The 17,937-nt window shown below is 31.1% G+C and overlaps 1 protein-coding gene across 4 annotated transcripts in view; it reads right to left on the bottom strand.

Moving 5' to 3' along the window:
• Positions 1-1,245: 1,245 nt before the first annotated feature.
• The window catches only part of LOC148301934 (uncharacterized), a 204,780-nt gene continuing 188,088 nt past the window's right edge, over positions 1,246-17,937 (bottom strand). For all 4 annotated transcript variants that reach the window (XM_088272469.1, XM_088272468.1, XM_088272467.1 and 1 more), the window contains one exon: positions 1,246-2,008. In XM_088272469.1, coding sequence (XP_088128595.1) covers positions 1,793-2,008 — 216 coding nt within the window. In that variant the 3' untranslated portion in view covers positions 1,246-1,792. The remainder of the gene's footprint in view (positions 2,009-17,937) is intronic.

Here is a 17,937-nt window from a genome sequence, read left to right as displayed (position 1 = left end):
CGTGATTTGTAGCGGTGTTGTAATAATGTTGATACATCAGAACACGTGTAATAACATATTTTAATAAATAGTGGTATTTACCAAGTAAAATTTGGATTCAAAATACTAAAATATCCCTGTTGTTTAAGTCTTTGATAATATTATATTTAATTTAAAATTTCGAAAATTTCAGGGGGCAGTTGGTGAAGCAATTTAAGTTTTAGTTGAAAATGTAATATCATGATTTATTTTTAAAGCATTAAGAATTTTTTCAACAAAAATATAATTTAACTAGCTTTTTTCAATTCCTTTCGAGCAAATCTTGTAAAAATGACAATTATTTGTTAAAAGTAACAAAAAATCTAAATAGAAAATCGAAGTCTTAAATATACAGCAGAGTGAAATTATCGATTGATTATTATTATCATTTTACCCTAAAATATTTCCTGTCCTTAGTACCAAGAAACAACAATAACTAAAAAAACATTTTTAGGATTAACAATATTATATTCGATTGGTGACTTACAAAGTAGCTTTGATAAAGAAGAAAGCCTTGACGAAAAAATAATACTGTCATTTTAAAAATTAATTATTTTGGCAGGATAATATGAAACGAAAATATTGTTCACTCTTTCAATGTTCTATCATATTAAATTACGACAAAAAGGTATCTAAGAGCGCAGATTTTTCTTTCATTATTAATAGAAAACATATTTCTTTGTAATCTAAACTCTTACTAAATTGTCAGCAACCCTTATTTTTCAGGGTACCTTAAAATGTTTAACTGACTTGTAAAATATGTATTTAATTATTGAAAACGATTCTGTCTGCGATATGAGAATGTTGATAAAGTCTCCATCGCGTTGATACCCTTTGGTGTACAGTTGAATATTTAATTAATTCTCTACAAGTTAAAATAATAGCTTAAATATATAAAAGAATCAAGTAGTTTCCAATCTTTATGACAATTTGATGATATCTTCTGTAAAAACATGGGAGCGCTCGCGAAAAAATGCTTTGGAGTAATAAATTATGTCATATAACAAAATTTAAGCAAAAAATCAATGTTACATAAAATTAATTCTAGGGTGGTTTAAAAATAAGTTAAATACGTAATATGACAATTTTCATTTTGGTGTATTAGGGTTGATATTCTAGTTAAAATATAACGTGTCAACCACGTAGGGTAGATATCTTTAACGTTACTTCTGGATTATTATTTCCAACGGCTTTGATATTTTTGAGCGTATTGTCAGAAAGTTACAGTATCTAAAAGAAAATGAATGAATATTCCAATTTAACCAACATTTTACAAAGACGATAAGAAGGAAGAAGAAGTAGTTAACGTGTCATATTTCACTAAAATTACAGCCTAGGGCATGATTCCGAATTAAAATAAGCAAAAAAATTAAGTTATGATGCAGTGCTCTATGCAACATTGGGGTGCGTATGAAGAGGAAGATGATTTATGTCTTTATTCCGCAAAGTGTGTGCCACGGCACACTGGTGTACCGTGGTGATTAGAAAAAAATGTGGTTTTGAGAAAATAACACAATTGCTCCAAATTTTGATTGCCTGTACTCAGTTAAGTAGGCTCACATTTGGCATTAAACATAATATGTTAAATATGTTACCATGATATGGTAAATATGCACCTCTGAAATTTCTTTATTTGGTAGGTGTACCTTGAATAGAAAAAGTTTGCGGAACACTGATTTATGTAACGGTGTGGGGTGCGTTTGAAAAGGAAGAATGATCAACGTAGCGGTATCGCAAGGCTTCTTAGTGACTTTGTCGGATCGGGTCGCGTGGACTAGCTGTCCTCGCTGTGCGCGCTCGGGGGGCGCTCCGCCTTGGGCGCGGTAGGGGGGGCGGGGGGGGCCCTGCAGTGGGCGCAGCCGCCCAGGCGCTGCGCCAGCAGGGCGCGCAGCTTGAGCGCGGGGCCCAGCTTCATGCGCAGCAGCCCCGTGAGGTGCTCCTCCGTCAGCAGCGGCAGCCCGGCACCGTCTATCCGCTGCTCCCGGAACATCTGGAAGAAGAGAGATGTTCGTAAGTAAAATTAAAATATCACTAGGGCAACTGACACCTTAGCGCTTTCCGCAAGTAGAACAAACTCTAAACAAAGTTCCTATATTTTATTAATTGTTTCAGCATTAACTTTGTGGCAAGACATGTTACAATGATTAAAGAAAACACTTGTTTTATATCACTTAAGTTTTATTAAAGACTACTAGTTTCAGAAGCTAAACTTCCATCATTCAGGTCTGAATAATAACTAAAATATAAAATATAAAATTGTTCTAAAATAAGGAGAGGGGAAAGTTAGGGGGAAGGGTTAGTCAAGGGGCGGAGTTTGAAAACAAAGGAAAAATGGAAAGCAAAGGTGAAGAATTTAGAGTTCCTATATTTATCGTTCTTCAAAATAACCAACCACTAAAAGCAACTAACAACTTAACAACTTACCATTACGCCTCTTCCTCACAGGGGTAGGCAGAGAGAACAGTACGCCACAACAATCTGTCTTTGCAAATTCAAATCATTCTTCCCCTCTTCCACGTTCATGCACCTCCTCATACATACCCGCCGATTATTTCAACTCCTAACCTGACCGCTTTCAAATATTTGATATACCTGATCGTGACAAGTTTTTCTCGGTTTTCTTCTGCTTTCTTTCTTTTTTTTCCAACTATTGTAGAAACGCCTCATAATTTTTTTACCGTTATTCCTCACTAATTCATCCACATGTCCAAACCATCTCAACACACTTTTCTTAATTTTATCAATAATTCTTATCTCAGATGCAACGTTCACCACTCTACCAATTATTGATTGTTACAATAATGGGTACATACAGCTTTCAAATCGCTTAATTATCACTTAATCAGCCAATGATAGGTCATAAGCTGTGTAAGATATTCATATTCTTTTTCATCTATTTTGAGACGTCAAAATGTGTAATTTTAAATTTTTGTATTTATTGTTAAATCAAACACAGAGTTAATGAGTCTACTAAATTGTATTTTATTGTTAAAAAAACAGATAAAATTTAATATTGTGACAATTGAAATTCGTTTGAAAATGTCATAACTAGGCGAAACAATTGTCACAATATTAATTTTTTGTTTAACAATCAAATACAATGATTAAAGAAAACACTTGTTTTTTACCACTTGAGTTTTATTATAGACTACATGTTTCAGGAGTTAAACTTCCATCATTCAGGTCTGTATAGTAACTAAAATATAAAATATAAAATGGTTCTATAAATAAGGAGAGGGTAAAGTTAGGGGGAGGGGGTTAGTCAAGGGGCGGAGTTTGAAAACAAAGGAAAAACAGACCTGAATGATGGAAGTTTAACTTCTGAAACATGTAGTCTACATATAATAAAACTCAAGTGGTAAAAACAAGTGTTTTTTTTAATCATTGTAACATGTCTAACCACAAAGTTAATGCCGAAACAATAAATAAAAATCAAATACAACTTAGTAGACTCATAAAATCTGTGTTTGATTTAACGACTAATGCATAAATTAAAATGGAGTTCTACAAATTAAACGCCAAATCAATAAATAAATGAAATTTGAAACATCATTCAGAAGATTCTCCGTCTAACTCCCGGTTTTCTCCATCTATGTTTAATCGTCCGATATTTATTTCCCAAACCTATCATTTGTATGAAATATAGATGATATCCGGAGCGCTGAAGGTACACTGGGTATTGTGAGTCACGTACGAATCGGAGTAGGAACTTTTGTTATATTTTCATAGTCATATAATAATTAATACGAGAGTCGTGCGCGGGAGAGTCGCGTCGGCGATACAGACTGTAATTAAATACAATCCCTTTGGATGTATAAAATAAATAATACCTACTGTAAGAAAAAAAGTGCGTTTTAACCGATTAAACGAAAAATCTCCTAAAGGACTACTGGTAACCCTAAGTGCCTCGTATCCTATTTTATCTAATAAAACAACGACTATGTATAAAGTTTTTGCCACATATATGTTATCGAGGAGATGCACGAACGTGAAAGAGGCGAAGAATGTTTGCAAAGACAGGGTGGTGTGGCGTTGTATTCTCTCTGCCTGCCCCTGCGGGACGCGGCGTGACGGTTAGTTAACTAAATATTAGTTAATTATTTTATTTGACCAGTTACCGGGTTTCGTCGTTACCGACATCATCAAACTAGTGGGAGGCTAGACAATTTTTTTTGTTGTACGCACAAAAAGGCACGCCGCTTATTCCGACTCCTAACCTGACCACTTTCAAGTATTTAACATACATACCAGTGCCAAGTTTTCCTGGGTCTTCTTCTGCGTCAATTACGTCAAGAAAAAAAAGTGATAATTTAACTTAATCTTTTGTGAAAATAAAACTTAATTATGAAATAATACATGAAAATTGTGTTGATTTTGACGAGATAAATGTATGAGATGCATGAACTTGGTAAGAGGAGAAGAATGTTTGCAAATAAAGAGTGCAAATAAAGAATTCTATTCTCTCTGCCTACCCCTGCAGAGAAGCGGCGTGATGGTTAGTTAATTTTAGTTAAATGATCGATCGATTTAGGGAAAACTGTAAATACCATTATTTATTTAAATTTATAGAGACACGTGTTCCATACCACATCATTTTTAAAGACCGTGTTTAAAATTATGCGAAATGCGTCGAAATATGTGCCACAATAGATTTTAAGAAAAGGTGGCATTTTCCAAGCAAAATTTTAATTGAAAATGGATAGATATTATTATATATTATATATTATATAGCCGAATCAATTTATGGAAGAAAATATAAGTCTGATCGGTTAGTTTTGAAAAAGAAAAAGTATTTAAAAGGGTTGCATGTAATTGATGTAAGACTGGGAGGAATACAATGAGTACAAGACGAAGGTTCACGGAACGGGTTAAGTTCAAGATGGCTCCTGCATGCTCCCGATAGATTGGGCCGATTAAAATGAGTTATTTCTGGCGGGAAAAGGGTATTAGTTTTATGATTGTTATATTGAACCGTAGTGAGACCAAAACACAACCAGGGGTTTACAATCAAACTTTCAACTTAAAAACTTACTTTGTAATAAAATTATTATACACTGATTTTATAACATTCATATTATTTTTTAACATCTCATCAAAGATGAAGAAGAATATGGAAGTCTGGGCATTTACGGGGCTGACAACCGTTATAGGCTGGTTTAAGTGATCACTTTACACACGTGTAACATTCACCAATTCTACACATTATTGACAACCACACTACTCAAATTCTTGGAAGTTCTATACTTATATACATATGAACCAATTTAGAAACCTTGTTCTTGAATCACTAGAACTTCACTAGAGACATCTATTGGTGAGATGTAAAGAAGCTTTTTATTAAGCAGAAACTCTTTTATTAGTATGATTCAAGAACAAGGTTTCTAAGTTGATTCATATATATAGAACTTCCAAGAATTTGAGTAGTGTGGTTGTCAAATAATGGGTAGAATTGGTGAATGTTACACGTGTGTAAAGTGATCACTTAAACCAGCCTATGATGGTCGTCAGCCCCGTAAATGCCCAGACTTCCATATTCTTCTTCATCTTTGATGAGATGTTGAAAAATAATATGAAAATAACTCCTGTAATTGGAGATAATCCAGATTTTGTGAACAAGTATTTGGACACACTCAAAATGTTGTTTATAACATTCAGTTACTAAATGGAAAATCACAAAGTAAATCTATGTGAAACTAATTATTTTTAAATATTTATAACTTAAAAATTGAATTATATTGTAATTTTGTCACAATATCAGTTTCAATGTATTCTTGGTCACAATATCAAAATTAGGGCTCGAAATGTTAATTACTAAAAATTATTCATAACTCAAAAACTAACATTTTAATAAAATCACCAAATACTTGTATTTATTGATTGTTTTTTTACGATAAAAAGTCTCAATGTTGAAAAAGAGTTTTGAAAAGCAAACAATTTGTCTTGTGTATGTATATAAAACAATACTTCTTGTAAAATGCACAATAGTTTATCAAACTTTATATAGCAATGTTACAACATAACGTTGTCTGTTTTAAAATATTAATGAACATAATAAAATTTTAACTTAAAAACTGACATTGTCATTAAATCAATATAAATCATAAGTAAACGATTTTATAACAATTTCAATTTTTATGCTATCAATTTTGATATTTACTATGAATTGAAAAAGATTTTTTTTAAAAATTCATTAATTTTCGAGGATATTGGGTCGAAATCGGAATAGTTTTGAACGATATGTTGATACCTCATAATTAAACTAAAAATTCCATAAAATTATGGCTCAATGACGAGTGACATGACAGTTAAAAATAATTGTTATCTCCTTTTTTTATAATGAGTATAAATTGAGTGAGCCAAATAAGAGCGCGTACAAGTAGCATTCATTATTATTATTTTTTTTTAATAAGTCATCGATAAATTAATTTATGTTATTCAACATCAGGAACTGAACCCACGACCCCGTGTTCAAAAGCCAAATAATGAATCAAAACCACTATGGGGTATTTACTAGTGATTATTCAAATCATCTGACATTACCAACACGCACGCTCCTAGACCGGGGATCGAGTCGTTAATTGCAGAGTCCGAAGGCAAGTCGGCTACCCACTCGACTACACATCCAGCTAACCTCACATAACATGTTCAATGAAATGTGTGAGTTTAAGCTTCCATGATTTTCAGTCAATCTTGGCGATGAGGGTGTAGAATATTTTGCTTGAAACTACTAAGACTAACTATTTAATTGACCATCATACCACTTCTTCGCAGGGGTAGGCAGAGAGAATAGAACACCACACTACTCTGTATTTGCAATCATTTTTAGCCTCTTCCATATTTATATATGTCCTCATACATACTCTATGATTATTTCGATTCCCGACCTGGCAGCTTTTAAGTAATTGACATACCTGATCATGCCAAGTTTTTCTCAGTCTTCCTTTGCTCCCTTCTTATAACTACATTCACCTCATAAACTTGTTTTACCGTTCTTTTCTCATTCATTCGTTCCATATGTTAAAAAAATCTCCACACCCATTTCTTATTTTGTCTTATCTCAGCCTTCCCTTATTTCACCATTGAACATCTATCGTACATCGTTTTGCCGCAGGTCTGAGGGATCGCATTTTACTGCATTTAGTCTACTTTCATCCATCTTTTGCCAACTTCATGTTTCACTAAGGTTGGAACCAGGACTCCGTTGTGTACTGCCAGCTTCAGCCGCTTCCCCGCAGGGGTAGGTAGAGAGAATAGAACGCCACACCACTCGGTATTCGCAAACATTATTCGCCTCTTCCAAGTTTATGCATCTTCTCATACATACCCGCCGATTATTTATCACGTTATAATCACACAATTTTCATATGTGAAACGTGAATTTTCTAAATTGAACAGAACTGAAATGAAACCCCAAATAAATTACACAGAAAATAGTTAAAATTAAACGCAATACGTATAACTTTTATATTTTAATGTATTTTATTGAGTACTCATTTAAAAATAAGTCGGGTACTTTTGATGCGAGATTCTTCTTACTCGTCAGATTCATTATAGCCCTCGAAGCGAGTCCTCATGCCTTGTGTAATAGTAATTACCTTATAAGGACTGGTCTGGGGGGCCCGGGTTCGAGACTTGCCCGGAAGGATATAATCTATCGCCACTGTATCAACCCCGTACTGCCTGTATACACGTACATACAGCCTTCGTAAACAGAGCCTGCTCGAAATGATGCATTCCATAGTAATAATAATAATCATGTAAATAATAAATAAACGTAGAACGCCTTAAGGCACAGTGGTACAAAAAATATTGCTTTTTTTTTCATTAATTTATTCGGCAGTCATTACGAGTGATATCATTTTTTTTTTATTTAAATTTCACTTTGTAAATACAGCTATTTCTTATAATTTATTGGGATACGTATTTCGATGCATTCTGCATTATTTTCCAACACTGTATTTAATAAAATACGGTGTTTAAAAATGATGCGGAATGCATCGGAACACGCTTCACAATGTATTTGAAGAATAAGTGGTATTTATCACTTGTAATATTTAATTTAAAAATATACACCTATGTATTAGTATATTGTTAACATTGGTACTCATAAACTCAAGTAAGATAGATATATATATATATATATATATATATATATATATATATATATATATATATATATATATATATATATATATATATATATATTATATAAACAATAATGTCATTTATAAGTGTAAACAATAAACAGTGACTGTAAGTCCCTCTCCAATAACAAGAGTTTCTTAAATTCTTCTTTATTATTTTAAGTTTTTTATTATTATTATTTATAAGTTACTTTGTTGGAGATGAACAGCTAATATTAAGATATATTAAAAATATAAATGCCTAGCAAATGAATGAAATTGTAATAAAATAATATTATATAACTAATGAAAAAGATCTGCCCTAAAGATAATGGGCAGTCACTGTAATTCGAATAAAGTGTGGTACAGCCTTCGAAGGCTCTAGGAGTCATTCCGGTAGCGAGAAATATTGGATAGGCCGTGATGCCAACGAAATTCTCGGCCTACGATTTCTTACGGCAACTTTATAGTACATGTTGTGTATCTACTCGTATATATACAGGCATTCGTAACTCCTAGGGTTCATAATTACAAGAAACGTGACACGGACCAATTATTAACCTGGAAATTATATTTCAAGATTTATTTATCGGGGGAAGGCTGTTTTTTATCAGTAGATACGTTATTACTACCTTATTCGAGCTTCTGAAGTTCCGACGAGCTTCCACGAACGGAGGCTTTAGATTCTAACCCGCGGTGCCATGATATATTACTTCAACATGATTGTGATTTAAGATTTTTAATTTTTTAACAAACATCGAAACTTTCTACATCCAAAACATATATCAATTTAATAATCATATATTTCTAAGTGATTAACGATTCGTTTGTTTCTTTTTGTTTGTTTATTAATATTTTATGATAATTTAATGATTTAAACAAAACAGACTTGCTTTTGACACAAATGAAATTAATTACATGTTGTATACAAATAAAATAATTTATTTTTCAACTAAGACGAAAAAGTGTATTAAAGTGAAAATTTGTAGGTCCGGGTATATTCTAAGTCTCGTCATTAGATGTTTTGAGTGATTTATTTATATATTGTGTATAAATCGCGATCGAATTAAAAAACCGAATGAAAAAGCAACTATTTAAAAATAAGTTAGGGTTTTGGATTTCGTCATTCGAAAGGTAATCTTGACAAATAGTATTGCGTATTTGACAATTTACCGTCAAAAACTTATGCTGGAAAGATTCATAAACCTATAAAAGGTGAGGAATATCATCCCAATCAAATAATCGAAAAATAAACAGTAACCTATCAGTCACTCTTCTAATACTGTTTACATTTTTACTAGTTACTAGTTTACTAGTTACCATTCTACCAATGATTGACAAAAACATTACTCAATTTTTGAAGACTAAATATAATTTAAATATAAGATCAAGGTAAAAATCATTTTATGTTTTAAATGTTAAATCAAGCACTGATTTTCAAACGAATGTTTGTGTGTGAATGTGAAACATTTGTTACAAAAAAATGTTTTTTTAAACAAAAAATACAACTTAATAATATAACCCTTATCCGCACCCCAATGATGCATAGGACACTGCGTCATATAAACGCAGTGTTATCTTGATCGTTTACACATGAAGGAAAGGTGATCAGCCCTCCGCTTCAGGTCCAGTCCAGGGTAATAATATTGAATAAATATAAGAGTGAAAAAATCACTTATATTTATTTTGCCCCCCTTGGGAATCGAACCCGGGACCTCCAGAACGGTAGCCGAGCGTGCTGACCATTACACTACGGAGGCGGATAAAAAATACAACAATAAATATTAAAACAAAAAATACAACTTAGTAGACTGAAAAAATCAGTGTTTGGTTTAACATGTAATACATAAAGTAATAACTATTGTTGAAACAGTCCAAAAAATTAGCGTTTTATAAAAAATAAAGGAGTTAGATATATCATTTATGATTAACGCTATCTATTTTCAACCCTATATATATTCTTTATTACAGATTGGATGAAAATTTAAAGAAATCTAGACAAATTATAAAGGTGAGGCTTCTCAAAGTGGTCTGAAATTTAAAATACTGAAATATTTTTTTTAGACGGTATTTTTTTTAAGGAGTAGATGAAACGTTCATTCTAAAATAATTATTTCCTTTTAAAACTCGTTATAGAGGCAATTAATATAAAACACCTTGTCCATTTGTATAGAACAGCCTACGGGTGTAGTTTAGACATAAATAAATAACAAATATCGCTGTAGTTCAAACTATCGTATGAATTCTCAAATGCGTGGGTTGGCAGAACAACACAACGTTTGAACAAAATGTTTATGCACAACATTTTGAGTGTGTCCAAATACTTGTTTACAAATCTAGGGTTTCCCCACTTAGGAATTATTTAAAAAAATTGACATCTCAACATTTTTACATTTATTTGACATATTCACAGGGAAAAATCATGTTTTCAGGCGTTTCCGAGTATGTAAAAATAATTCGGGACTAGGATCTTGCATCCATCCAAACAAAAGGATCTCTGCTAAATGAGCTTTCTTATTCAATATTGACGGTTCTTGTGAACTTATATGAACATTGTCACCAAATTAATGATGTATATAGGAGTTCCAAAAAATCAGTATGGTGGTTGTCAAACATGGGTGGAATGGTCAATGTGGCACGTGTGTAAAGTGATCACTTAACCAGTCCGTATTCTTCTTTATATATGTATGTTGAGTTATCAATTTATATATAGTAGCATTTAATACAAAAAAAAACATTTAGAAAGCTCGCCATAGAGATCATTACCGTTAATTTTCAATGTACGTAACTGACAGTCATTTATTTTTTGTCATTATGCCAGTGAAAAATGAGCAATACCTTAAGACTTGAGTAACAAGCAAGTCAATCATAAATATGTTATTAGTAATATGTCTAAGTGCTTGTCGAGTGTAATATTACTTGAAAGTTCAAAGCTACGAGAAGTCGACTAGATAAACTTAATTAAAATTCGTAGATTGAGGATATTGCTGAAGTAGGAGTATAAAAAAAGTCTATACTCAAAATTAATGAAAAAAATAAATAGTCACAAGTATTTTTCGATAGATGAATCAGTTTGTTAAGAAAATTGGTGGCATTGAAATCTCTATTTTAGATTAAAGATGTTAACATCACAATACAACATAGGAGTATTGGATGTGCTTTTGTAAAACACCAATAATTTAGGAATATCCTGAGGGATGTCTTTATACTGTGGTAAGCAAAAAGACAAAGAAGACTTGTTAAAATTTAAGATGTTTTTATTTATTTTTTCATATTTTTTTTATATAAACAATACAAAAACTTTCAAGTAGTGATACGACGTTTCGACCATCTCAAAATATCTAAAAATTCGAGTACAAATGGTGTTACGTTTTATATACGTAAATCCATGGATAGGTGGTTTATAAAAAAAAGAAGTAAAAGAAGACATCTTTATATATTGTTTCGGCATTAACTTTGTGGTAAGACATGTTACAATGATTAAATGATTTTCGTGTGGAGATTGTGATAAAAAATATACTGTGATGTCGGTAACGACAAAACCCGGTCGCTGGTCAAATAAAAAAGTGGAAAAGCTAAAAATATTGGTTTTAATCTAATAATAAATTTAAAATGCAATTCCATCACGAAGTGTCAGTGGATAATATAAATCTATTAAAAATATACTGGCCAAACTGCGAGAAATTAAAAGATTAGAATTAAAGAACATCATAGCGGTCTTGTTAGTAATTATTTTTCGGAATTTGCAAATCACATAATAGATACTAATCACTCATTTCACTCTCATAAATTAAAATTACACCTTGTTCCATATAAAGGCCAAATTATGAATTATCTTGAAAATTTAGAAATCTAAAAAAACCTGAATTCTAATAATAATATATGAAATAATATATTGATTCAAAATTCTTCACCATTGCTTTCCATTTTTCCTTTGTTTTCAAACTCCGTCCCTTGACTAACCCCTTCCCCTTACTTTCCCCTCTCCTTATTTATAGAACAATTTTATATTTTATATTTAAGTTACTATACAGACCTGAATGATGGAAGTTTAACTTCTGAAACATGTAGTCTATAATAAAACTCAAGTGGTAAAAAACGAAGTGTTTTCTTTAATCATTAGAAGACATCTTCATATGATAATTATATTATTTTTATAAACAGTACTAAATCTTTGAAGAAGTATAAGTATGGCGTTTGGACCCGTCTCAAAATATGAATGGTGTTTTATTTTGAATACGAGAATCTATACACAGGAGGTTTATACGGTAGTTTATAAAAAAAGAAGAAGAAGAAAAAGAAATCTTCATATAATAATTGTATCATTTTTAAATTAACCAATACAAAATCTTTAAAGTAGTGTAAGTATGGCATTTTGACCTTTCTCAAAACATGAATGGTATTACATTATACATTAAGTTCGAAAATTCATAGATAGGTGATTTATACAATGGTTTTTAATAAAAAGAAAACATTTGTATATATTATACATGTAATGTTTTTTTGTATAAACAAAATACAAAATCTTTAAAATAGTCGTATGACGCTTCGACCCATCATAAAATATTTCAAAATATAAATAGTACTATATTTTATGTACGTAAATCCATAGATAGGTACTCATCGCTTCTCAAGAAGTAGCCGAGGTCAAACCTCAGTTTCGTGAGGAGCCGAACAGTTCGGTAATCTCATCTCGAACTTGTACGTATATGGTAGTAATTATAATTAGTAGTTGGTCCATATAATAACATGCTGGGGGAGGGACGTGCCTAGTGGTCCATCCTCGGCGCTGGCGGTGATGAAGAGATTCGGAGGAGAGATTACGGCGAAATTATACACGTACTAAAATTACTAAGGATGAATGAAAAAAGTATTTTCTTAAATTATTTTAATAAAATAACCGGTCAAATTATGAGCGTCTTAAAAATTGAGATTTATGTTTTCAGGTGTCTCCCAGATTGTAAAACAGTTTAGTAAGGATCTTGCTTGCATTTGAAAGGGTCTCAAATCAACCATAGATACTGCCCGCAACGCACATGAAGCAAAGTATGAATAATATTACGAATATATATATATATATATATATATATATATATATATATATATATATATATATATATATATATATATATATATATATATATATATATATATATATATATATATATATATATATATATATATGTCCGCCTCCGTAGTGTAATGGTCAGCATGCACGCCTACCGTTCTGGAGGTCCCGGGTTCGATTCCCAGGGGGGTTTAATAAATATATGTGATTTTTTCACTCTAATATTTATTCAATATTACACTGGACCGGTACCTGAAGTGGAGGGCTGATCACTTTTCCTTCATGTGTAATCGATCGAGATAACACTGCGTTTATATGAAGCAGTGCCCTATGCACCATTGGGGTGCGGTAAGGGATTTATTATTATTTTATATATATTTATATATATATATATATATATATATATATATATATATATATATATATATATATATATATATATATATATATATATATATATATATATATATATATATATATATATATATATATATATATATATATATATATATATATATATATATATATATATATATATATATATATATATATATATATATATATATATATATATATATATATATATATATATATATATATATATATATATAAACATATATTTATATACATATATATATATATATAAACATATATTTATATACATATATATATATATATATATATATATATATATATATATATATATATATATATATATATATATATATATATTTATAAATAAAAATATTTGGGTAATAGGGTAGTCAATCATGGGTAGAATTATGAATGTTACACGCGTATAAAGTGATCATTTAAACCAGCTTATGAGAGGTCGTAAGTTCTATAAATATTAAGACTCATTTTTTCATCATCTTTAATACGTTGAGATGTTAAAGTATCATTTATACATCATTTGCAGAGTGAACAATCCAGAGTGTGATAGACAAGCATACAAACAAACTAGTGGCTTCATGGAATTTGAAAATCGGAATGATTTTAAAATACAATCACGTTTTCCAATAAACACCCAATCCGACGAGAAATCACACCGTGAAATAAGATTTCCAATACACAGTGGCGTAACAAGAGATGGACGGGAGGTCCAGAGCTTCGATTCTATGCGGAAGTTAGCGTTTTAGCTAACCCCCATAGATAAATTTAATATTATTGAGCTTACGTTTCTTATGAATAAGGTATTTTATTTTATTATTTTTTGACATCTCAACATAGATGAAGAAGAATCTGTTTAAGTGATCACTATACACACGCGTAACATTTACTAATTCTACACTTGATTGACATTCGTCCAATATTAAACCAGATTTGTGAACAAGTATTTGAACACACTCAAAATGTTATGTCATTTATCAGTAAAAAATATGCATAATAATACATTTAATAAAAGTGTCCTTACTAGGTTTTCCCACAGGACTCGTTTCATGATGTTTGTTTAAATAGTTATTTCTTAGTTATTTGTCTATAATGAGTCATGCAATTATGGATGACATGGCCGAATGACTCGATTCATTTCAAATCTATCTTCTACCGTTTTCCAATTGTGAATACATAGGTCTTTTATACAAATTCTCGTTGTTTAATGACTTTATGGATGATGGAAGCAGTTTGTACATTTTTATCACGTAATATTTAATGTTCTTTTGACCATACGTGGTATATGTTTGACTATGTTTGATATGTTTCTTTCTATTTAATCTTGCGGTTCTATGTATGTTTTCATAAAGCGTGTTATTGGTGATGTGCGTTGTTTTCCAGGGAGGTTATTTTTGTGAATAATTCTTCAATGCATATACAAGGATTATATCTTATTTCAAGGACGTGTTTCAGCATTTAGCTGTTTAACTGTAGTGAGTTGTAATTTGATGAATATTACCTGCGTGGAAGTCTGTTTAGGAACTTTAAGTACAAACATTAAAAAAAAAAACATTTCAGTTCCTTTAAAATCGTTTAACGTTAATTATCGTATATAATCGATGCCCTGGGTGCAAAATTTAACTTTGTTGAATTGGTTGTCAATGAGTACTGTCAGGAAGTTAATGATACAGAAAGTAACATTAAAAATATTTGTTTTTATTCGAACGCAAGTAAAGTTCAAGTTATGTATACCACGTGTGTAAAATTTTGACTTCTGTAAGTAATCGATGCCCGGATATAAATAATGGCTAATATTTTAGAAAACCTAAATTTTGCATTAAAAAAATGGGTATAAAATATTAATTTCATTCATTGATTCTTCAGTTACTAAATGCAAATATCTATCGTTTATTTATTTTAATTTTACTAGGTATGCACATACCACTATTTTTCAAAATCTATTGTGACGCGTATTTTGATGAATTTCGCATCCTTATAGAGTTTAAAAATGCGGAACGCACTGAAACACGTGCAACAATAGATTTTAAGAAATAGTGGTATTTACCGAAATTTAAAATTAAAATAGATTGCTCGCTTTCAATATTCCCAAGTACGTTTATTGTTTCTCGGTATCATTTTCGCTTTGTTTGTTCGTGAAAAAAAACAATAAAAAATAAAATAAACAAACTTTTCGATATACTTTTTTTTTCTTAACTTCTTCTTTTTGACGTTAAATGAAAGATGGCGGCCGCGATTGGCGGGAACCGTGACCGATGTTGCGGAACTCGAGTCAGGTCCGGATCGGAGTGGTCGGGTGTCGTGTAAGATTAGTATTTACGGTGTAATATATCAAAACCGGCGTTATTACTACATATCACATTATATCAAACGGATTTATGGGCGATACGACCACGCAAGCGCGATAGGCGACCATTACGCTACATTCATGACGGAGTCGCGAACTGACAGGCTGAAATGTGTCCCAGGGCATCTTCCATACATACGTTTCACCTCTGTGGAATATAAAATTTATTGATTGAGACCATCAATTTCAAAAGCAGATAACTCCACTTTAACTTTTTTTTATTAAAGTAAAAATATAGCAACAAAGACAATTCCTGCCTTAATAGTAGGTATAGTGGTTACCGCATAGAACTACATTCTATTATATATTGGAGGCCAAAATAAATTTACGTTTTTCATATTTATTTTTATTACCCAGACTGGTACCCGAAGCGTAAGACTGATCTTCTTGCCTTAATATAATTAACGATCAACTTAACATTGCATCAATTAAATGCAGTTCTCTGTGCACCAATGTAAGAAGATTTTTTTAAATTTTGGAGCAATTTGCATTTTCACCTGCTGATGTAGTTAATGATCTAGTTAATAGCATTATAGAGCCCTATGCACCATTGTGTACAATTTAGGTAAAAATATATATATATATATTAATAGTCATGTTAATTTTACTTACATTGAAATATTTTTATTCCGAATCTATTATTGTCTAGTTATTGACATTTTAATAATAATAATAAAACCCTTACCGCACCCCAATGGTGCATAGGGCACTGCTTCATATAAACGCAGTGTTATCTCGATCGTTTACACATGAAGGAAAGGTGATCAGCCCTCCACTTCAGGTACCAGTCCAGTGTAATATTAAATAAATATTAGAGTGAAAAAATCACTTATATTTATTAAACCCCCCTGGGAATCGAACCCGGGACCTCCAGAACGGTAGCCGAGCATGCTGACCATTACACTACGGAGGCAGACAAACATTGACATTTTAGACCACTATAATTTTAAAGATATTTATTTATTCATTTGTCTTTTAAAAACAAAATAACAAGGAACCAATATCCGAGATACAGTAGATTCTTGTCAAAGAATTGCAATAAGTATTTTTTGACTTACTTATTATTTAGTATTGATAAGTAAAAATAATTTGGTTCTGTCTTAAAACACATTGGTTCTATCATACAGTAATTCATACATAAAAAAAACAACATAACATAAATAGACGTAGGTTTGTATGGAATCAAGGGTTATATTGTACAACAATTGAATTTAATTTGTTACGGAGGTATCATTTTACCTTAGATCCCAAAATTTTAAGCATAAATTGGTAATTTAAATAACAAACGAGGCTCACAGCTGTCTGACCACGGCCAATATTATAAAGCTTTATTTTTCAATTTATGGAGCAAACATATCGCTCACTCCTTTCAAGAACGTCATAAATAAAAATTCGTCAATTTTAGCTGTGCATGTTTTCGGAATGCCCAGAAAATGTACTATGCCCCAGCAAAAGCGGCATATTTTAAACTTAATATTTACCCGCTACATGGCAGAAAGTGTATTTTTTGCATTTTGAAGAAAAGGTGTGGTTTAATTATTTTTTTAAATATACTAAATATTTTTCAAACGGAGAAAAAACCCTCAGGTTTTACCTAACAAGATATGGTGCACAGTAAAAAGTTCAATAAGTGGCTTGAGATTTATTTTTAATACATTGTATTATATTTTCAAACTTTAAAAACGTTCTCCGGATAAATCAAGTTTTTTGATTTATGACGTTCTTGAAAGGATTGAGCGATATGTAAGTTGTTCGCAATTGATGAACTGGATTATTATATTTACCCTTAAGGAATTACTTATATCGTTTTTCAATAAAATTATTTATCACTACTCAAACTTCATGTTTTGCTAGAACATGCAAAAAACGTACGGTGTGGTTTAGTAGTTTATTCAAAATCCGCCGCGAGGTACAACAATAGAAAATAATATAAATTAAAAATAATAACACACGATGTTCCCGTCCAAATTGGGAATTATTTTGAAGATATA

The sequence above is a fragment of the Brachycentrus maculatus genome, unplaced genomic scaffold (assembly GCF_059751285.1).
Source record: "Brachycentrus maculatus isolate JH-2025_06_01 unplaced genomic scaffold, ASM5975128v1 h1tg000498l, whole genome shotgun sequence".
Lineage (NCBI taxonomy): Eukaryota > Metazoa > Arthropoda > Insecta > Trichoptera > Brachycentridae > Brachycentrus > Brachycentrus maculatus.
The sequence above is the reverse complement of the archived record's forward strand: the minus strand, read 5'-3'. Positions and strand labels throughout refer to the sequence as shown.